Here is a 23,954-nt window from a genome sequence, read left to right on the forward strand (position 1 = left end):
AAAATTTGGCATTTGGATTTCCTGGGAAACACTGATTTTCGTGACATCGCGTGCGGGACGCCTCCCTCTGAATCCTACGTCAGCGCTGGTTTGTTTACGAGAAAACGACCTGGTGGTTTTCTACAAATTTCTTCAACGTTATCACATAATTATTAAAATGGTTAACAGATGTATCGTAGGAGGGTGTAGCAACACCAATCATGATGGGATTAGTACTCATCGTTTCCCAAAAGACCGGACAATGAGAGAGAAATGGGAGCACTTTGTGCGAGGCACCCGGAAAAACTGGCAACATGCAACAGACCACAGCATCATATGTGGGGCTCACTTCATAAAGCCCGACAACTTTGAGAACTATTTGCAGTGGGAAATGGGCTTCAAGAAGCAACTTGATTGGAAAAAAGACACAATTCCATCTGTCAGAATGCCCAAAGCAACACCGTCTCCATCTGTGTCAGTGTCACCAAAGGAGCGAGCCGTGTTCGTCTCCCCTGACAGAAGGCAAACTGCTGCATCCGCTGAGGCCCTCGAAGCCGAGGACCAAGCAGAGCCGAGAAAAAGACCAAGAAAATCAGCAATTCACAAGTTGACTGTTGCCAGGGTGAGAAACAAGAGAGACTCTACTCTAAATTAGGTGTTCCTGTGTTTGTCTCTCAGCCTGCTGGCGGATCCGCACGTGACGCCACGAATCTGGATCAATCTGGCTCCAGACTCCCTTGGGATTTTTCCAGATGCTTTTTGTTATTTTCTTTTTTTCTGCTGTAGACAGATGGCCTTGTGCAAAATTACCCTTCTGGATGAGTGCGTAAAGGGACATACTTTCATTAAAAAACCCCACTAAATTGGTCCAGGATAGGGCGGCACGGTGGTGTAGTGGTTAGCGCCGTCGCCTCACAGCATGAAGGTCTGGGTTCGAGCCCCGTGGCTGGCGAGGGCCTTTCTGTGCGGAGTTTGCATGTTGTCCGTGTGGGTTTCCTCCGCAGGGCTCAAAATTCACGGTGGTCCAGCTGGCTAGTTGAAAATAAAAAATATATGTGAAGTGAAGATTCAGACTAGGGCTGTGTGATATATCGAATATACTCGATATATCTCTGAAAATTCTGTGTGAGATAATTATTATATCGTAACTATCGAGTATTTTATGGTCATCTGCTGACTTGCGTTTGTTTCGTGTTTGCTGCATTTGTTTAAAACCTTTTCCGGTGGTTTTCTCCCTGTCCCTCAGGCTGCCTAAGGGTAAAAAAAACAATAACGTCACGCACTCGCCAATCAATCCCAGGTGACATCTCGGTGCTGAAAGGAACTTGCGGGAAGATTTTCTAGTTTTGGTTTACAGCACTGACTCAGTTCATGCAATCGTTGGTGTTTCATAGGCTACTGTGTAAGCTCCGTCAATTTCAGTGACAAATTAAAAATGGAAGTGGGCGAATTGGTTCCTAAAAGAACTAGTAAGGGGTCAGTCATCTGGCATTTTTTTGGATATCGCGAGGAGGACGTGGAACAGCAAATGCCAGTTTGTAAAGTGTGCAAAAAAAACAGTATCAAAATACTCGGGTCTTGAAATAAATGCGCATTAGTCATGAACAATGGTAACGACTCTCTTTTGTGTTATTTTTGACAGAAGTAAAATTCATACATGAACAAATTTTGGCAAGTTGATTTTCTGTTTGGCGAGTTACTTTGGAAGGGAACTAGTCCAGCTGGCTGGTGAAAAAAAAAATATGAATTTCGAGTCCTGCTCCGGGTGCTCCGGTTTCCCCCACAGTCCAAAGGCATGCAGGTTAGGTTAACTGGTGACTCTAAATTGAGCGTAGGTGTGAATGTGAGTGTGAATGGTTGTCTGTGTCTATGTGTCAGCCCTGTGATGACCTGGTGACTTGTCCAGGGTGTACCCCGCCTTTCGCCCGTAGTCAGCTGGGATAGGATCCAGCTTGCCTGTAACTCTGTAGAACCAGACGCGCAGCTTGTGAACAAGCAAGGCAGGCAACTGCTTGGGGCCCCCTGGCCCAGGGGCCCACCCGAGAGCTTATTTATTTTGTTTTTTATTGTTTTTATTGTTCTTTACCATTGTATTTTCACATTTGGAATTTAAAAAACTTTGGTTTCATACATTTTTCATTGGTGTCAGATTATTTATAACATATTGGTGATGAACACTGGTCAGAAGGGCCCCCTGGAAATTTTTGCTTGGGGCCACAACAGATCTTAGAATCGCCTCTGTGTAGAACAGGATAAAGTGGTTAGAGATAATGACATACATGTCAACCTATACGGAATGTCCGTATTTTATACGGATTTGATTCAATAAACGTAGTATACGGGCGTACAAATAAAGTTATACGGATTCTTTAAAGAAACTTCAATATTTATTTAGAGCTATAATCAATTCCCACGATGATAAAAGAACGCATAACATTTGCAAATGTACTGTACACCACAGAAAGCACAAATAGCCAGTAAAGAGTCTTATGAAATCGCGCGTTACCTTGTGGTAGTGAGACTTCGTTCCACTTTTGATCATGCGCACACCGTATTGCAAGAATCCCGCCAACCGGGAAGTAACATTTTGTTTGAAATGCGTATTTCCACCTGAGCGACTTTCACTAGCGACTGAAAAGATTCTGAATGGGCACTCCGGCAAGATCAACACAGACACTTGCTGTGACGTGCAGCCTCGTGAGGTATTGGTGCAGAGCGCTAAAAAAGCTGTCATGGAGTACAATTCAGAACATTAGAGTGACACTTTGTGTTTTTGTCGAACATTGGAGCTTTGTATTCATTCTGAAGGTTTACTGTTATTAATATTGAATAAAAAGTAACTTGGATATTTCATTGTTAATTATCCTTCAAATTTTAGGTAAATTATTTTAATTTGCATCTTATAAGGATTTTATAAGGGAAATACGGATTTTGGAGGTTGGTTATACAGGTTTGATTGACCAAAGGTTGACATGCATGTAATGAGATGAGATGAGATGAGATGGTCCAGGATATGCACTTTAAGGAGGTGAAAGAGAAAGATACACATATGCCACCAACAGGGGGCGCCAACCCTTACTGTGCATTTGATTTCAGCGGGACCAGGGCCAGGGAACAGAACTGAGCGGAACCGCAAAGGAAGGTTTCCAGCATCATGTGGAAGGATGAGGAACTGAAGATGTTTTGAGATGTTTTGAGAGCAGGATAAGTATAGTATAGTATAGTATAGTATAGTATAGTATAGTATAGTGTTCCTAATAAAGTGCTCAGTGGGTAGATATTGTTTTTGGTTTATTTACTGACAGAAAAATTAAACAGTCTCTCCTGGGTTTGTGTGTATTTGCCTCACCAGGCTGATGATCAAATGAAACTGAAAGAAGGAGAAGTGGAAAACGGCAGTGGTTTTCTTTTCCCTCCCACTGAGTGCAGTTTCACAGGGACCTGATTTCAGTCTCACTGGAGCTGCGATCACTGCCCTTCATTCACAACTTCTGCATCACCATCAGAAGACCAGAGCTGCACAAGGGCCACCATCATCCCATCCCAGCCCATCCCAGTACAGTCCCTCTCACAGTCCGCACCTTCAGCCTGCCAGAGGAGCCCTGCTTCACTCCAGGTAATTCATTTACACACACACACACACACACACACACACACACACACACACACACAAACAAGTCTAGCTTTGTTATTTGTCCATGTGAAGCTCCTCAGCTGATCTTCGACAGTATTTACATTAAAAATAACCTGAATTCTGATGTTTAGGAAACAAGGGTTCACTTTTCACAGGAAAAAAAACAAAACGAAACAAAACACCACTTCAGGGTTTAATTCAGTGACATTCACTTTATTATTCGGTGCAGTAATGAAAGCACTGAGCCTTTCCGGTGATTTTTCCGGTGATTATTCTTTAGAATAATGTTTAAAGTGGAAATAATCCAATATATCACGGTTTTCTGTTCTTAGGTTCGTTCTAAAACACACCCGTTTACTTAGGGACCGTCAATAAATTACTGTATCAGTGATAAAACGATAGGGAGGGAAAGTGAAACAGCGCTCCTAGTGGCAGCGTTCCTCAGCCGAGAGCCAGACTACTGGAAATCCCATGAAGTTATGATGTGGAACTTGTACACCCCCCAAAAAACATGTTGTATATGTTGGGATTATCTACGAACTCAGAAAGTATCAGGTGAAACGTCGCTGTCTTTTAAAAGATCGAAATTGTGCCTAACCTGTCAGAAACGGACTACAACCAAACTGTCTAGTCAGAGTCGCTCATATTACTGTACATCAGCAGTAGGCTTAGCTACCCCACGACTGGGAAGATCTGTGCATTTTGATCATGCTATGTTTTGTGCCAGTGGGGCCAGTGTTTTGGGTCTTTGATCAGCTTATTAAAAAACATTCAAAATAATTCAAATCGGTGAAAAAAATAAAGTATGATCACCAGGATTGATAGAGCTGCCCGACATGCACAACATATGGAACCCATTGTCTTAACTTTGAAGTGTAACCCGAAATGTAATTTTTTAAAAAGATATTCCCATTCATTTTGCCGTAGAGGTTGGAACGCATCCAGTAGGGGGCGATGAGCTTCAAATCACATCCACTAACTCCAAACTCAAGCAGAACTCTAGAACTGAACTCAGAATGAGACCCAGCTCATGGTTTTGGATTTTAGTGCACCTTCTATTTTACATGTCAAGTCACGTTTATTTGTATCACGTTTTTAACAACAGCAAAGCAGCTTTACAGAAAATTAAACATGAGCTAATTTTATCCCTAATCAGGGGCATAGCTGGGGGGGGGTGTTAACCACTTCCTTTGTCGGACCGGACATTTTTTCAACAGCCGCATAAGAACTGTAATTTTTCTAACTTTTTTTTTTTTTTAAACTAGATTGTCACCTCAGCCTCATTAGGGTTTCTATAACCTTGACTTCCTGTGGTTTGGGCGCGAAAACCCAGTTTGTCAGTGTGTGTGCGGGAGAGGCAGATGTAAGCGCAGATATGTTAAATAATACACAGTGCGATATGAGCATAAAGTGCATGAAACGCACGCAACAGGCAAACAGTCCGAAACAGCAGGCAAAGTTGTCATCGAGGAAACAGGCAGGAGGTCAATCGAGGCGCAGACAGAATATCAGAGGCAAAACTAGACAAGATCAAGAGACGAGAAACAGGAGTCGAAAAACCAGGAGGTCAACAAGAACAGGAAACAAGGCTCAGTAAGGCACACTAGACGTGGTGTAATACTTCGCATCGTCCTTGCATGGGCGCAGTCCTTAAATAGCCCAAACATAGTTCATTGATTAAAGACAGGTGATCTTTGTTAACGGCGCGCGTGCCGGAGCTCGTTAGGTGCTCACGCAGCCCGAGGCGCGCCTTCAGGTGCATGAACCAAGGTGCGCAGGACTGACACGGTTCTGCGCAAGCACAACACGATCGCACATGGTCAAGCTGCCAGTGTAGCTGCAGTCTTTAGTTGTAATTTCCTCGTGTTAATAATTCGCCGTGTCAAAACAAGCGAAACTTTCTTCCTTCTTTTGATGTGAAGAGAGGAAAGCAATTTATTCTAGATTTTTTTCCATCAAAGTTACATTTTGTGGCTTCAAAGCTAAGTTGTAGTGTGGCATTTCTACAATACAACATCAAGAAAACGTGGAAGAAACAGCAATAATGGAAGCGCCAGTTTCTAAGCGACCTAAAACTAGCAATGGGAATTATTTTTTCTTACATAATGTACTCAGGCTGCCAGTCAGTGTGTGCCCCCCCCCCCCCCCTTGAAAAATCCTAGCTACGCCCCACTAATAAATTTATTTATCCCTGATGATCAAGCCCGAGGTGACGGTGGTGAGGAAAATCTCCCTCAGATGACATGAGAGGATGGTTCCTCAAGAGGAACCAGACTCTAAAGGGAACCCATCCTCATTTGGGTGATAACAGATAGCGTGATTATAAATAACTCACTTCTATAACTGTGTCCTATAGAGTCACAAAGTCCAACTGTGAAACCAGGAAATTCATTATAGTTTAAGAGGAAGTCTGTTTTGTTGAAGTTATAAACTCTTCATTGATGGAAACTTGAGTGCAAAACTGTTCGTGATGACTGCAGTCCTAAAGTTATCATGGTAGTCCTAAAACATTGTAACAAAACTCAAAGTGTCCAGAGCGGTCTTCTAAGTTTTTGCACTGTTCATATGGGGCTGTCTGTAGGTGCTAAAGAAGGCAACTGGACTTGCTCAGGTGACCTCAATGACTCTCCTTAGGGTTGCTTTTGGTCCACTAGAGGTTAAATACCTGGAACTCCCCACTAGTCAGACAGAACTGAAGAAGCCTTTCGGATGAGAGGAGAAACGTCTTCAAGAATTTCAAGCAAGTCCAGTTGCCTTCTTTAGCACCTGCAGTTTACAATGACCTGGATAACTGAGAATCTTCACAGACATATGGAGCTGTCCTCCACAGGAGCGATGTGATGAGACTCAAGCCAGAAGTAGGGCATCAGGATGGATCAGGCAGGTCTAAGGAGCAGAAACATAGGCTCTTGCATATGGTAGACTCATGAACAAAGATATTATCCAGTTTCAATCATTCTTGCAAGCCTTTAGCTGTTACTCTAAGGTTCTTCTTGACCTCATTGAGGATTCTGCATTGAGCTTTGGAGTAATCTTGGCTGGGCGCCTGCTTCCAGGGAGACTATCCACGGTACTAAATCATCTCATGTGTCAAACACTGGACGGATGAACACATAAACTCATTGAGATTACTTTGTAACTCTTTACAGCTTTATGCAAACCAACAATTATTAGTCTTAGGTCTTGTGATATCTCTTTTTTGTGAGGCATATTTCACATCAGCTTTCTTGCGAATAGCAACCACGGTCTATTTTATATGAAAATTTTGTACGACAATTCAGACAAATGATACGTTTTTCTAGGATCACTGGACTTCTTCAAGGGTATAATACAGAGAAATTAATCTTTTCCACAACATTGAGCGTATTACAACAAATGTTTATTTACACAAAAATAGCCATTTTCTTTCTTTGTTTCTTTTCTTTTTTTGCGTTTTGGAGTTGTTTGGTGTCCATGGGCCAAAACCGAGCATGGTACCACTTGCACCTCATCACACTTGATCTGTTTAAGTTAAAAATAAAGTATTGATTTGTTTATATCTCTTTATTATTCATCTATTGTATGCTAAGGTGAGTAATAGTACGTGCTTAGTTGCAAGCTTGGCACGGTGGTGTAGTGGTTAGCGCTGTCGCCTCACAGCAAGAAGGTCCGGGTTCGAGCCCCGTGGCCGGCGAGGGCCTTTCTGTGCGGAGTTTGCATGTTCTCCCTGTGTCCGCGTGGGTTTCCTCCGGGTGCTCCGGTTTCCCCCACAGTCCAAAGACATGCAGGTTAGGTTAACTGGTGACTCTAAATTGAGCGTAGGTGTGAATGTGAGTGTGAATGGTTGTCTGTGTCTATGTGTCAGCCCTGTGATGACCTGGCGACTTGTCCAGGGTGAACCCCGCCTTTCACCCGTAGTCAGCTGGGATAGGATCCAGCTCGCCTGCGACCCTGTAGAAGGATAAAGCGGCTACAGATAATGAGATGAGATGAGATGAGATTTCTTGTATGTTTAATAGTTCATAGTGTCCCAGTTAAAGAGAGGAGCAGTTGGTGTTTAAAGACATTACAATTTATTAATGAAAATATAAATCAGCTTAATTTCACCATAGATTTGTTCAGAACACCCTACTCACATAAAACATCTATTATTTTAATTTTAATACATTCTACCTGATTTAGTTTGTTTGTTTAAAAAGCAATTTACAGTAACGTGACCCCCTTTACCTGACGTAACCCTATTACTGGAACTGAGGACTGTCATCATTTCATTTCCAGGAAAAACCCCACAACCTTTATTTAGATCATCAAAGTCCCCTTTACAAACCACATCTCCTCTGTTCAGCTCAGCTCAGCTCTGTTCTTCTGTAATACAGTACGATATAATGACAGAGAACTGAGTTATCAGAGTCGATCCCATCACTTCTGTTTAACATATCTGATCAAATTGAAACCTAGTAAACAAATAAGGTTGACAATACAATACAATACAAAACAAAACAACAATAAAAAGGTGTGTGTGTGTGTGTGTGTGTGTGTGTGTGTGTGTGTGTGTGTGTTACACGTGCATGTTTGTGTGTGAAATTGCGGAGGTTCTTTTCATAATGTACAACCCCAAATCAGAAAAAGTTGGGATGGTGTGTTGAAATTGAAATAAAAATTGAAAACAATGATTTGTAAATAATCTTTGGCCTGTATTTCACTCAAAACAATACAGCAGCACATTATTTGATGTTTTACCTCATGAATTTTTTTTTTAAAATAAACACTTTAGTTCAATTTTAATTCTTGCAACATATTTCAATAAAAGTTGTTACAGTAAAGCATGTACTTATAATGTTAAGTTATATAATAACAACATTAATAAGTCACATAATATAAGTTATAACTCTATAATATAAAGTTATAACTTATAACTGTATAATGTTCCCGTTCCTTCTTCCAACACTTAAAAGCTGTTTATGGACTGAAGACTCCAAGTGATGACGTGTTTCAGGTGTTATTTTTGTCCCGTTCTTCCTGTAAACAGGTCTGAAGGTGTGGAACAGTTCGGGGTCGTCACTGTCATAGTTTTCATTTCTAAATCGTCCACACGTTCTTTATTGGGGACAGAGGGGACACGCCCTCTCCCTCCACAGCCACGCCTTTGTAATGTGAGCAGAATGTGGTTTTGCATTGTCTTGTTGAAATCTCCCTGGAAAAGACGTCGTTTTGAAGGCAGCAGATGTTGCTCCAAAATCTCCATGTACTTTTCTGCATTAATGCTCCATCACAGAAGTGTAAGTTACCTTTGCCAAGGGTGCTGACCCAACCTAACACACCCTGGCTTTTGGACTTGTTCCTGGTAACAGTCTGGATGGTCCTTTTCCTCTTTGGTCTGGAACACATGGCATCCATTTCTTTCAAAAAAAAAGACCTGGAATACCGATTTGTCTGACTATAATACACATTTCCACTGTGCTCTATCAGTTCTATCAGCTATAGGTGAATGACAGTTCTTGATGCAGTGCCGTCTGGGGGATCGGAGATCATGGGTGTTCAGACTTGGCTTGAGCACTTTGACCTTTATGCATCGAAATTCCTCCAGAGTCCTTGAATTGTTTTAGTGCACAGTAGAGGGTGAAATATCCAAATCCCTTGCTATCTTTCTTTGAGGAACATTGTTTTTAACATTTCAATAATTTTCTTATGCATTTGTTGATAAACGAGATCCTCGGCCCGTCTTTACTCCTCAAAGACTCGGCCTTTCCTGGAGACTGATTTTGTCCCAGATCATGATTACAGTCACCTGTTTCACATCACATCATTGTTTAATTGTTTTACCTCATTACTTGCCCTAAATTGCTCCCTGTCCCAACTTTTTTTTTTTTTCTTGGAATGTGTTGCAGGTCTGAAACGCAGGAATGAATGTAACTGAACAAATGAACAAATGAAATTGCTGACCAACAAAACAGGAAATATCTTGGGTTCATTCTGTCTGCAATGAAATACAAGTTAAAGTACATTTAGAAATCACTGCTTTCTTTTTTTAATTTGCATTTTCCACACCGTCTCAACTTTTTCTGGTTTAGGGATGTACAACCCCGATTCCAAAAAAGTTGGGACAAAGTACAAATTGTAAATAAAAACGGAATGCAATGATGTGGAAGTTTCAAAATTCCATATTTTATTCAGAATAGAACATAGATGACATATCAAATGTTTAAACTGAGAAAATGTATCATTTAAAGAGAAAAATTAGGTGATTCTAAATTTCATGACAACAGCACATCTCAAAAAAGTTGGGACAAGGCCATGTTTCCCACTGTGAGACATCCCCTTTTCTCTTTACAACAGTCTGTAAACGTCTGGGGACTGAGGAGACAAGTTGCTCAAGTTTAGGGATAGGAATGTTAACCCATTCTTGTCTAATGTAGGATTCTAGTTGCTCAACTGTCTTAGGTCTTTTTTGTCGTATCTTCCGTTTTATGATGCGCCAAATTTTTTCTATGGGTGAAAGATCTGGACTGCAGGCTGGCCAGTTCAGTACCCGGACCCTTCTTCTACACAGCCATGATGCTGTAATTGATGCAGTATGTGGTTTGGCATTGTCATGTTGGAAAATGCAAGGTCTTCCCTGAAAGAGACGTCGTCTGGATGGGAGCATATGTTGCTCTAGAACCTGGATATACCTTTCAGCATTGATGGTGTCTTTCCAGATGTGTAAGCTGCCCATGCCACACGCACTAATGCAACCCCATACCATCAGAGATGCAGGCTTCTGAACTGAGCGCTGATAACAACTCGGGTCGTCCTTCTCCTCTTTAGTCCGAATGACATGGCGTCCCTGATTTCCATAAAGAACTTCAAATTTTGATTCGTCTGACCACAGAACAGTTTTCCACTTTGCCACAGTCCATTTTAAATGAGCCTTGGCCCAGAGAAGACGTCTGCGCTTCTGGATCATGTTTAGATACGGCTTCTTCTTTGAACTATTGAGTTTTAGCTGGCAACGGCGGATGGCACGGTGAATTGTGTTCACAGATAATGTTCTCTGGAAATATTCCTGAGCCCATTTTGTGATTTCCAATACAGAAGCATGCCTGTATGTGATGCAGTGCCGTCTAAGGGCCCGAAGATCACGGGCACCCAGTATGGTTTTCCGGCCTTGACCCTTACGCACAGAGATTCTTCCAGATTCTCTGAATCTTTTGATGATATTATGCACTGTAGATGATGATATGTTCAAACTCTTTGCAATTTTACACTGTCGAACTCCTTTCTGATATTGCTCCACTATTTGTCGGCGCAGAATTAGGGGGATTGGTGATCCTCTTCCCATCTTTACTTCTGAGAGCCGCTGCCACTCCAAGATGCTCTTTTTATACCCAGTCATGTTAATGACCTATTGCCAATTGACCTAATGAGTTGCAATTTGGTCCTCCAGCTGTTCCTTTTTTCTACCTTTAACTTTTCCAGCCTCTTATTGCCCCTGTCCCAACTTTTTTGAGATGTGTTGCTGTCATGAAATTTCAAATGAGCCAATATTTGGCATGAAATTTCAAAATGTCTCACTTTCGACATTTGATATGTTGTCTATGTTCTATTGTGAATACAATATCAGTTTTTGAGATTTGTAAATTATTGCATTCCGTTTTTATTTACAATTTGTACTTTGTCCCAACTTTTTTGGAATCGGGGTTGTAGATAAGTATGCTTTGGATAGGAGAACTTTACCTTTTGAACCAGATTATGTAATAGCTTTGTCTTTGTGTTTTGGTTTTCCAGGTGAATGTAATATAGGAAAAGAGAAAAAAAATGTAAATTAACCATAAATAGTTAAAATTAGTATGCATTAGTATGTAAAATATCTCAGACCAAGCCATTTCGTTCCATGTGTGTTGGAGCAGATGTTTCAAAAGGTCACACGGAGCCTGGTTCGACAGACTGATCAAGATGGCTCGCTGATTGCTGTTCCCCGACTAAACGATTCGGAAAAACTGAAGCCACTTGCAGTGGTGATCAAGTACCCAGGAGCCTGGTTCTGGCAACGAACCAAATACAAACCCACAGTCTTCAGTCTCAATGATCTGCTCAAGGGAAAGCCTATTCAACCAGGTACTCACACAAAGTTGTTAACAAATATTTATGGACATGACTGTATGTATACTGTGTGTGTGTGTGTTTTATATCATGGGTATATCTACAGTATTGTGCAAAAGTCTTAGCACCCAATTTTTTTCCCATGCAAACTTTATTATAGATTTCTATTTTATGACTTCTATATTATCGAGTCAGTACAAAATCATTTTAGAGTCCAAATGTTCATTTTCCAGCACAAAATTAAATGTTACAGAAAAAAAAGTTGGTCTCTGAGCAGCGTATTCCATAAGAGAGCACTTTTCAGATTAAATAAATTAAATACTGACTTTGTTTCATTTATTATGGCTCACTGATCACTGTTTATAGTATTTATTTTTTTAATGTTGAAACATTTAATTTAATTATTTTTAAGCCGTTTTTGGTCGACAGCATTTCTTTACGTGTGCCTCAGACTTTTACACAGGACTGTATCTCCCCTGATACTGCCAGGATTTACAAATTCCACCTTTTCGGAAGACATAGAACATTTTACAATGACCTGTGTATCACCTGAGTGACCGATTCTAACTGGTAGTGAAAACATATGATGCCATACTTACGAGTAGAAGGATATTTTCTTCATCTAGCCATGTCATAATTATTCAACTCTGTTCAGAGCTGCTGGTTTTTTAAATCACCTGCTACTCTTCAAGGCAAAGCACTACTTTTGCATTTTGAGGGGGTTGAATAATTTTGAGTGCAGCTGACCCAGAAGTACTTGGACACTTATGAATTTCACGTATTTCATGTCTTTTAAAGAGCCCACTTTTCGGGAAAAAAAATTAATAATAGCATAAATATAAAAACATTTCAAAATTAAACCAAAAAAAAGTATTTTGAAACTTATTCTGGTTGAACTGCACCATGTAGTTACTCTTCTAGGGACCTGTATGAAAGTGAAGGTAACAGTTTACATACAGCAGCACTAAAAAGTTCATGAGCCATTTTATACTTTTCTGTATTTCTGCATAATTTTGACCTGAAATATGATCAGATTTTCATCTAAGTCCTAAAACTAGATAAAGAGAACCCAATTAAACACATTCTACATGCTCCTATTAGAAAACAGAATCCAAAAAAATACACTGCCTGGCCAAAAAAAATGTTGCCATTTGGATTTAAAGAAATAAACAAATACTTAAGAGCCTTTCATTGGATAATTACTGTAGTGATTAATGTGTTATGCCGGCCTTACACCAAATGACTTTTCAAGTGATTTCACCATTGCAGACAAATTTCCCATGTCAGAATAGAATCAAGGGAGTTCTGTGAGAGCTGGGGCTCCATCCTGTGTACTGTAAGCTGGTCAGGACCGCGGTCTTAAAGGGGCCGCGTCACCCTTCTCAGAGTCCAGTTTATTGTTTTTGTTTTTAAATCATGTGACTGCTATTGCGCTAGCTTTCTGTGCAGCAAAACCTCTGCAGTTTCACTGTTTCTGATCCTTTCCAAATCCATCACGAAGTTTTTTTTCATCTACGTGTCATATGTGGAAGTTTTGAATAGAATATGCTGATATTTTCTTTCATGTGTGGCTGCCTGTGAGCTGGGTGAAGCTAGTTCTGGTCCATTACAAAGGAATAACCATACAAAAATGGAACGGATTGGTCAAAAGAATTTAAAATATAACTACTTTGACGGGTGGCATGGTGGTGTAGCGGTTAGCGCTGTCGCCTCACAGCAAGAAGGTCCGGGTTCGAGCCCCGTGGCCGGCGAGGGCCTTTCTGTGCGGAGTTTGCATGTTGTCCGCGTGGGTTTCCTCCGGGTGCTCCGGTTTCCCCCACAGTCCAAAGACATGCAGGTTAGGTTAACTGGTGACTCTAAATTGAGCGTAGGTGTGAATGTGAGTGTGAATGGTTGTCTGTGTCTATGTGTCAGCCCTGTGATGACCTGGCGACTTGTCCAGGGTGTACCCCGCCTTTCGCCCGTAGTCAGCTGGGATAGGATCCAGCTTGCCTGCGACCCTGTAGAAGGATAAAGCGGCTAGAGATAATGAGATGAGATGAACTACTTTGACAAAATATCTTCAATTTCACATTAAGATTTGTGATCTATGGATCTAACCTAACCCTAGCTTAGGATGTCATTGGATTGTTGCAGATTGTTTTTCAAAGAGTGGAATATATAGAGATGCAAAAAATGGCAACTCACTACTTGGCGTAAAGGATTCTGGGAGCCAGCCTCTTTAAGTTGGTCTTTTTCTCATCTCGACATTCTGATAAAATCAACCATTTTTAATATTATCTTTAGTCTTAGCTCAGGCAAATAGTGACCCTGCAAGATCTCTAGTCTTTGCAGAATCACACATAATCACTTTTAAAATAATTTGGTATAAGGCCAGCATAAATCTGTGACTAACGACACGTTGTCTTTGGCTGTGAGAGGGTGTTATATTTTAGTTTTCTAAAAGTCTTTCCAAAGTCTTCTGCTGTATGGTTAGTATTAAATAACCATGTCGGAAGACATATGCTGCGGTCGTAGAAAAGATGTTACTGGGTTTCAAAAGGTCAAATCCTGCATCGAGCAAAGAAAACTACTAAGAGGATTACTGAAATGACTGGAATTGGGTTAAGAACTGTACAACTCATTATTAAAGATGATTAAATGGGATTAAAGATGGCGGCGCGCGTGGTTGCAGCGGCTCACGGCGCTCCTTTTCAGTGCTCTTTTTTTTAAATATTTCTTTCTTGCTTGTTTGTGCACCATCGGGTCTGCGAACATCCGGTACACCCGCCAGTCACTTTTGGTCATCGGTGACCAACACCAGATATCTGTTTCGAGCGACTTTCACTACAAGCATAACATCCCAGATGACATAGCGAGACCGCCGGGCTCTCCGTGGATTGTTGTCAGGTCTAGGAGGCGGTGCAGACGGAGGAGGGAGAGGAAGCAGAAGCAGGGCCGCAGGTCTGGTGCTATGCTAAGGCTAAGAAAACAACCACACAAGCCACCTCTACCGAGCCTGTATCTCTCCAATGCCAGATCCCTGGTGCATAAAACAGATGATCTGGAATTACAACTCGCTGAAAATCGCTATGTTCGGGACTGCTGTGTTTTAATTATCACCGAAACCTGGCTTCATCCGGAAATACCCGATGCTAGCTTGCAGCTAGCAGGCCGTACTCTGCTCCGCTGGGATAGGACTGAGGACTCCGGTAAGAGCAGAGGAGGGGGGCTCTGTATTTACGTGCATGATAATTGGTGTAACAACGGAACAATTATAGATAAACACTGTTCCCCAGACCTCAAGTACATGTCTGTAAGATGCCGGCCTTTTTTTCTACTGAGAGAGCTAACTGTAGTGATTGTCACAGCTGTGTATATTCCACCCGACGCCTGTGTTAACACAGCGCTCTCTTTCCTGTTGAACACCGTTAACAAACAGCAGCGGGCCCACCCTGACAGTGTTCACATAATCGCAGGAGACTTTAATAAGGCCAACTTGAAGACTGTACTGCCGAAGTTTTACCAACAAGTTAAGTGTTCTACTAGAGGGGAGAACACTCTGGATCATGTTTATTCTAACATCAAGCACGCGTACAGAGCCATACCCCTCCCCCACCTCGGCCAGTCAGACCATCTTTCCCTCCTGCTCTCCCCAGCCTACACCCCCCTCAGACGCAGAGCCAGGCCCACCACAAGGACTATCACAACCTGGCCTGACAATGCACTCTCCAAACTACAGGACTGCTTTAAACAGGCAGATTGGGACTTATTTGAACACCAGGAGCTGGAGACATTCACAGGAACGGTACTGGACTTTATCAAGTTCTGTATCGGAAATGTGATGGTGGATAAAAACATCCGGGTTTTCCCAAACCAGAAACCCTGGATGACCAGCCATGTCCGCTCACTCCTCAGGGCTCGCGACGCTGCCTTCAGGTCAGGTGACAGAGCTCTGTACAGTGCCGCTCGAGCTGATCTAAAAAGAGAAATTAAAAAAGCCAAGGCGGACCATAGGCTGTGTATAGAGTCCCACCTGTTCAGCAACAACATACGGGAGGTGTGGCGGGGCATACAAGACATCATGAACTTCAGAGACTGTGATGCATCAACAGGAGACTGGAGTGCGCCACTGGCAGAGGAGCTAAATTGCTTCTTTGCTCACTTTGAAACATCTCAGCAGCACTCATCTGCTCCAGCCTTGCCCCACCACCACACAGTTCGTACATCACCCCATTCACTGTACAGGAGCCCGATGTCAGACAGGTGCTCCTGGCAGTGAACCCCAAGAAAGCTGCTGGCCCAGATGGAGTACCTGATAAGGTGCTCAGAGTGTGTGCCCACCAGCTCGCCCCTACCTTCACCAGGATCTTTAACCTCTCCCTGGCTCAGGCAGTCATCCCGCCCTGCCTAAAATCAGCCACAATAATCCCGGTGCCGAAGAAGTCTCCCATCACCTGTGGTCCTCACTCCGGTAATCATGAAGTGCTTCGAGAGACTAGTTCTTCAGCACATCAAGGACCACCTCCCCCCAGACTTTGACCCCTACTAGTTCGCATATTGCGCAAACAGCTCCACAGAGGACGCCATCGCCGTAGCTCTACACTCTGTACTGAACCACCTGGAGCAGCAGTAGAGCTACGTCCGCATACTCTTTGTGGATTACAGTTCTGCTTTCAACACAATAATCCCGGACATCCTTATCAGTAAACTGGACACACTCAGCCCCCCCCCCCCCCCCCCCCACATGTGCCTGGATAAAGGACTTTCTTACCAACCGGCCCCAGACTGTGAGACTTGGCCCCCACTTCTCCTCCACCTGCACGTTGAGCACCGGCTCTCCACAGGGCTGTGTGCTGAGCCCCCTCCTGTACTGCCTCTACACCCACGACTGTAGTCCGACCCACAACAACAACAACCTTATCATCAAGTTTGCTGACGACACCACAGTGGTCGGACTCATCTCAAAGGGAGACGAGGCAGCCTACAGAGAGGAGGTCCTGAAGTTGGCAGCCTGGTGTTCAGAAAATAACCTCGCTCTGAGCACCAAGAAAACCAAAGAGCTCATTGTTGACTTCAGGAAGCACAGCACTGACCTAGCCCCCCTCTACATCAACAACAAGTATGTGGAGAGGGTCCACACCTTCCGGTTTCTCGGCGTCCTCATCTTTGCCAACATCTCCTGGTCAATAAACATTACAGCAGTTATTAAGAAGGCTCAGCAGTGGCTACACTTCCTGAGAGTCCTCAGGAAGTACAACCTAAACTCCAACCTGCTGCTGACCTTCTACCGCTCATCCATCGAGAGCCTGCTGACGTACTGTATTACAGTATGGTACGGCAGCTGCACTGCTGTAGACAGGGAAAGGCTCCAGAGGGTAGTTAAGGCAGCACAGAAGATCATTGGCTGCCCTCTCCCCTCCCTGATGGACATTTACACCTCCCGCTGCCTTAGCAGAGCTAAGAACATTATCAAGGACAGCTCCCACCCTGGCTTTGACCTGTTCGACCTGTTACCCTCAGGGAGGCACTACAGGTGCATCAGGACAAAGACAAATCGATTCAAAAACAGCTTCTTTCCAAAAGCCATAACCGCCCTGAACTCGGATATGCTCTGACTTTATAGTCTATTTATTTTACTACGTGACTCTCTTCGTGCAATAATTTATAATGTGCAGTACTTTATAAGGTGACTCTCTCTGTGCAATACTTTTATAATTTGCAATATCTCACTCCATAATGTGAAACACAACACATTCACCTCAGGACTGTGCACCTTACACACAGCACATACACCTCAGGACTGTGCACCTTACAGTACACACAGCACATACACCTCAAGTCTGTGCACCTTACCTTACCTTGCAATACTTCATAATGTGTAATATTTTATTTTATAATGTGACTCTCTCATGCAATAATTTATTATGTGCAATACTTTATATTGTGACTCTCTGTGCAATACTTTATAATGTGCAATGAGCAATACCTCACTCCATAATGTGTAACACAACACATACACCTCAGGACTGTGCACCTTACCTCCCCCCCCCCCCTTTTTTTTTCTTTCCTTCCTCTCTCTCTCTCTCTCTCTCCACGCTGTTTGCGCTGTTAATGGAGATGCTTTAATCTCATTGTACATGTGTATAGTGACAATAAAGGTATTCTATTCTATTCTATTAAAACCTGGGAAGATAGTGATGAACCATCAACTTCCTGGAAAGAATGTGGTTGGAAAGAAATCTTGACTGACAGTGATTGACAGTAGAACTCATGTTTAATAGTGAAAGTAAGAGCTTTTCCACATGCACAATACAACAAGAACTCACAGGATTGGGACTAAACAGCCATGTGTTCATAAGTAAACCCACTCGTTAGTGAAGATAATCAGGAGAAAAGGTTTCAGTTTGTTAGAGAGCATAAAGATTGGACTCTAGAGCGATGGAAAAAGGTCATGTGGCCTGAGGAGTCCAGACTGACCCTATTCCTGAGTGATCGGCGTGTCCGGGTAAGGAGGGAAGCTCACGAACCGATGCCCCATCATGCACAGTATCCACTGTCCAAGCCTCTGGAGGCAGTGTGGCGATCTGGGGTTGGTTCAGTTGGTCAGGTCGAGGATCAGCAACGTTATGGGGCAATAAAATGAAGTCAGCTGACAACCTGAAATGTACTGAATGGCCAGGTTCACATCAGTGATTTTTTTTTTTTTCATTCTTGATGGCACGGGGATAAAATTAGGGCTCAGATAGTGAAAGAGTGATTCAGGGAGCACAAGGAATCATTTTACACATGATTTAATCACCACAGACTCCTGACCTTTACCCCACTGAGAGTCTTTGGAATGCTGGAGAACACCCATCATTAATACAAAATCTTGGCAAAAAATTAATGCACCTTTAATGTTAAGGAAGGTAAGAGAGAAGCCAGCAATCAGTGTGGGACTACCTGAAAGCAGCAGGAATAACAGTTACACTGAAAATATTAAGCAGTGAACTGCACCACACCAAACCTCACACAAAACACTTCTGCTAAAAAGGAATGCACATCTAAAAGCACTTAGAAAATTTAGAACTCCCTTGGGACAATGTACTCTGGTCAGACAAAACAAAATTGAATTGTTTGGTGATAATTCACCATGTTGCGTTTGGAGAAAGAAGGGTTGTGCAATTCCAAAATGCCTTTTAACTTCCTGTTTGTGATGATTGACTACAGCTGGTAGCTTCTCTGTGCACAACATGGGTTCATTTGACACTCATTAGATTGACCAATAGGAAAGTCCAAGGAGCTCAGTGCAGAGCTGAGAAAGAGGATCATAGATTTACACACTCAGGAATGTCTCTTGGAGTCATTTCTGAACAACTGCAGATTCCAACATCATCAGTTCAAACAACTGTACATTAAGTACAAGTTATTGGGAGGTGTAGCCACTTTGCTGGAAGAAGACTTTTCTGGAAGAAGGCCCAAAGATGCTGTTTCACTTAGCTAAGAGGAAATTGATTTGGATGGACAGGAACAACCCAGGAACCGCCAAGGCACAGGACTGCCATGAACTGGAAGCTGCAGATACACAGTCAAGCATTGCCATGGACTGAGAGGCAGCTGACCACATGGACAAAGAAAAAGTTGTTTGACCAGAGGCATGTTTGGAGGAGTAGTGGTGAATCATTCGACCCCAAGAACACTGTACCTACTGTTAAGCAACTGTTAAGTACGGTTAAACAAAGTGGATGGAATAATGAGGAAGGAGGACTACCTCAGAATTCTTCAGCATAACCTCAAACCATCAGCTAGATGACTGAAACTTGGACACAGCTGTGTGTTCCAACAGAACAATGACCACAAACACACATCAGAGCAGGCTGTGGAATTGATAAAGCAGGCTAACATTAAGCTTTTGGAATGGCCTGACCTCAGCCCTATTGAATATATGTGGACTGTGCTTACAGTAAAAGTCATGTCCCTGCCAGAAAACCAACAAATTGTGTAAAACTTGTGCACCAAATTCTTATTTTTTGTATTATATGTTGTACAATCATTCTGCCGGGGAAACAACAGTTCAAATAAATCACTAAAAGCCCAATACTGCCATCTCATTCATGTACATAATGACAGACATGTCCCTGTATGTAAACTGTATAATTGTATAAAACACAGTATGTGGATAACTTTGACGTAGATATATGCACTTGAAGTATATTAAACAAACAACAAAAGCAAGTGTCCAAATACAGTACTTATTTCCCCTCACAATAAAGTCTGAATAATATTTTTCTGCTTTTGGCTGTGCTGTTTTTCAGTGCTAGAAGAGAAGGTGTACCTAAATAAATATGAAGAGACCCAGAAAGGTAATGTTGCTGGAGCTGGCGAGGTAGACATGGCTGGAGTCGGCGTGAAAGCCACTGGACATGGGACATCCAAGAATTTATTGTCTCTCGGGACGCTCCACAAAGAAAGTTTGATTATGCCACACTTTCTCAAAGACTCCAAAAACAGGTGACATAAACCATTAAAGAAACATCTAATGTACAGTGCCCTCCATAATGTTTGGGGGAAAGGCATAATTTGTAACTTGCCTCTGTATTTCACAATTCTAAATTTGTACTCATGCCATTCACATTTGCTTAAAGTGCACACTCTCAGATTGTAATTTTTTATTTATTTATTTTTTTAGTTTTACCATGTAAACATTACATCTAATCACTTCATTAGTGTAGGTATAAGAGAGCTTTTGGTCAACTTTGGAGTCTGCTTTGCTGTTTGTCAACAACAAGATTGCCAAGGAACCATTATAAGGCTCAGAAACAAGAATAAAACAGTAAGTGACATTGGTCAAACCTTAGCTTTACCAAAACCAACTGTTTGGAACATTATTAAGAAGAAAGAGAGAACTGGTGAGCTGGTAGGCCAAGGAAGACCTCCACAGCTGATGAAAGAAGAATCCCCACCATAATGAAGAAGAATTCGTATACACCTGCCTGACAGATTAGAAACACTCTTCAGGAGGCAGGTGTGAATTTGTCGATGACTCTGCAGAAGACTCTCCAAACAGAAATACAGAGGCTGCACTGCAAGATGCAAACCACTAGGTCTTGTGGGCACATGAGACCAAGACTAACTCCTATCATAAAGATGGCAAAAGCAAAGTGTGAAGGCGAGGAGGGACTGCCCAAGACTACATACCACCTTATCTGTAAAAAAAAAAAAAAAAAGGGGCTTGTATAGCTGCCACAGGTACTGGCTCACTCATTTTCATTGAGTGAAAATGGCAGTAACTGGATGAATTCTGAGGTGTCTAGAAACATCTTATTAGCTAAAGTTAAGGAAAATGCCTCCAAACTCATTGGATGGTGCTTCATCCTACAGCAAAACAGTGATCCCAAACATACTGCCAAAGCCAACAAAGAACACTGTGCCAAAACCGCAAAAATCCATAGGGGAGAGCGGGGTAAGATGAGCCACTTTTTACATTTTTCATCATAACTACATGTTAAAGCCATTTTTGCTTTCAGTCTACACATCATACCAAATTTCAAAGTGTACTGTTACTATATGAGCAAAAAATAATTGATAAGCTCTTATGGTTAGAGTGATATTACCTCTTGAAAAAAAAATGTCAAGTGGCTCAACTTACCCCATGCACGGGGTAAGATGAGCCACTGTGTGGGGTAAATTGAGCCAACACAAAACATGTTCGGTTAACAAAGTAAACAACTTTTATTATTAGAAATGCAATCAATGAATCAAGTCAAGTCAATCAAGTGGGGGATAGGGCCGTTGCATAGAGAAGGGGAGATGAAGAGAGAGGTGATAGAACGAGATGGGATAGGGAGGGATAGAGAGAGAGATATGCATAGATCATGCACATCATGCACACCTGTAATAACAGAGGGCATTATTTTATTTATTAAAAACCTTTTAAACATATTTATATTAACATGTTATTTATTTTGTTTATTTGTTGTTGTTGTTGTTGTTGTCATATATGACCAGTAAATGTGAAAACTTAAGTGTCATCCATATTGGGTAAGCTCAGCCACCAATGGGGTAAGTTGAGCCAATGGCTGAACTTGCCCCAGATCTAATGGCTCGTCTTACCCCGTGGCCACCATTTTGTAGAAAAATGCTAATAAAGGGGATTAGGCTAATCAAAATTATTTTTATTAGCATTCATATCATAGCTTAGAAAGCCACTAACTTAACCCTAATGTGTCTAAATATTATTCTAATTTTGTCTTCTCTAAATCATCTTCACTGTGGACAAACATGGAATTGACTTAGAAAGCACAAAAACACATTTTTATAAATATGTCCCTCACCTAGTTTGACATGTGGTGCTCCTCTCCACAAGTGTAAGTAAATGGTCCCGCCCCCCTTTGAATGTGGTCACATGGTCACATTTGTTTACTGTTTCTTAGAAACAGGGGGTGGCTCATCTTACCCCCTGGCTCATCTTACCCCGCTCTCCCCTATTTATATATGGATTTTTGTGGTTTTTTTTACTGATCATGGCATTGTCAAAAAAATCTCCAGACATGATCAAGATTCTTGCAAAAAAAAAAAAAAAAATATATATATATATATATATATATATATATATATATATATATATATATATATATATGAGTGATTCCACGCTTATGGGTACTGAAATGGGGACATGAACTTATTTTTAAAAATTCACCTAAAACCATTTCTTTTTTTACCATCAGGTCACAAAACATGTAATCTTTAATGAATGATATGTTAAAAGATAACTTTAATTTTCTGAGATGTAATAAAAACATATTTATATGCCAAAGTCAGAATGTAACAGAAGTGTTGTGGACATATATATTCTCAATTTTAATAATGTAGAATTACTTTTTGAAACATAGGAAGGTGATGTTTTAGCAAATATAATTAATAAACATGTGTAGTAGAATAAACATACACATTCTTTCAATAAGATTAACATGGTATATAGCTAGATTGTAATTAATTTGTAACAGACGCGAGATGGACAATCGTAACAGAAGTAATGTAACGGACATCATTTTGGAACTCATAGGCTTGACTTTGGCATATAAATATGTTTTTATTACATCTCAGAAAATTAAAGTTATCTTTTAACATATCATTCATTAAAGATTACATGTTTTGTGACCTGATGGTAAAAAAAGAAATGGTTTTAGGTGAATTTTTAAAAATAAGTTCATGTCCCCATTTCAGTACCCATAAGCGTGGAATCACTCATATATATATATATATATATATATATATATATATAGGGCGGCATGGTGGTGTAGTGGTTAGCGCTGTCGCCTCACAGCAAGAAGGTCCTGGGTTCGAGCCCCGGGGCCGGCGAGGGCCTTTCTGTGTGGAGTTTGCATGTTCTCCCCGTGTCCGCGTGGGTTTCCTCCGGGTGCTCCGGTTTCCCCCACAGTCCAAAGACATGCAGGTTGGGTTAACTGGTGACTCTAAATTGAGCGTAGGTGTGAATGTGAGTGTGAATGGTTGTCTATGTGTCAGCCCTGTGATGACCTGGCGACTTGTCCAGGGTGAAGGATAAAGCGGCTAGAGATAATGAGATGAGATATATATATATATATATTTTTTTTTTTTTTGCAAGAATCTTGATCATGTCTGGAGATTTTTGTTGACAATGCCATGATCAGTGAGTACCCAACATATATGGGTCATAGTTTGAAATGTCCTGACAAAACCGCCTCTGGATTCTGGGGTATTTTGGGAATACCCTTTTTTACAACCCCAATTCCAAAAAAATTGGGATGCTGGGTAATACGTAAATAAAAACAGAATGCAATGATTTGCAAATCTTTTTCGACTTGTATTCAATTGAATACAATAAAAACACAAGACATTTGATGTTCAAGCTGATAAACTTTGTTTTTACCTCTGTCAACTTTGTTGGAGGTTATGTTTTCACTTCCGTTTGTTTGCTTGTTTGTATTTTCCAAATGTAACTCGAAAAGTAGTAAATGGATTTTGAGGAAATTTTGAGGAAAGGTGGGCCATGGGCTAAGGAACAAATGATTAGATTTTGATGCAAATCTGAATATGTGGCTTGGTGGATGTATGCACTCTGAGTGCCCTTCTAGTTTGTAAATATACATTCATTCTTAATTTGATGCCTGCAACACGTTCCAAAAAAAGCTGAGATGGGAAATACGTTACATCACTTTTTTTTTTTAAACAACACTCAGTAAGTGTTTGGGAGCTGAGGACACTAACTGTAGAAGTTTTGAACATGAACTTCTTTCCCATTCTTGCTTGATATACGACCTCAGTTGCTCAACAGTCC

At 41.5% G+C, this 23,954-nt stretch overlaps 2 protein-coding genes across 2 annotated transcripts in view; one reads left to right on the forward strand and one right to left on the reverse strand.

Annotated features, from left to right (window-relative positions):
- The first annotated feature begins 3,086 nt into the window (after nt 1-3,086).
- The window catches only part of gsdmea (gasdermin Ea), a 34,825-nt gene continuing 13,957 nt past the window's right edge, over nt 3,087-23,954 (forward strand). The window contains exons 1-3 of the mRNA XM_060905016.1: nt 3,087-3,595; nt 11,482-11,689; nt 19,951-20,146. Coding sequence (XP_060760999.1) covers nt 11,482-11,689; nt 19,951-20,146 — 404 coding nt within the window. The 5' untranslated portion in view covers nt 3,087-3,595. The remainder of the gene's footprint in view (nt 3,596-11,481; nt 11,690-19,950; nt 20,147-23,954) is intronic.
- pals2b (protein associated with LIN7 2, MAGUK p55 family member b) overlaps nt 6,438-23,954 on the reverse strand; it is a 114,069-nt gene continuing 96,552 nt past the window's right edge. Inside the window, exon 12 of the mRNA XM_060905015.1 lies at nt 6,438-6,499. Within this exon, the coding sequence (XP_060760998.1) occupies nt 6,461-6,499 (39 nt within the window). The 3' untranslated portion in view covers nt 6,438-6,460. The remainder of the gene's footprint in view (nt 6,500-23,954) is intronic.

The sequence above is a fragment of the Neoarius graeffei genome, chromosome 22 (genome assembly GCF_027579695.1).
Source record: "Neoarius graeffei isolate fNeoGra1 chromosome 22, fNeoGra1.pri, whole genome shotgun sequence".
Lineage (NCBI taxonomy): Eukaryota > Metazoa > Chordata > Actinopteri > Siluriformes > Ariidae > Neoarius > Neoarius graeffei.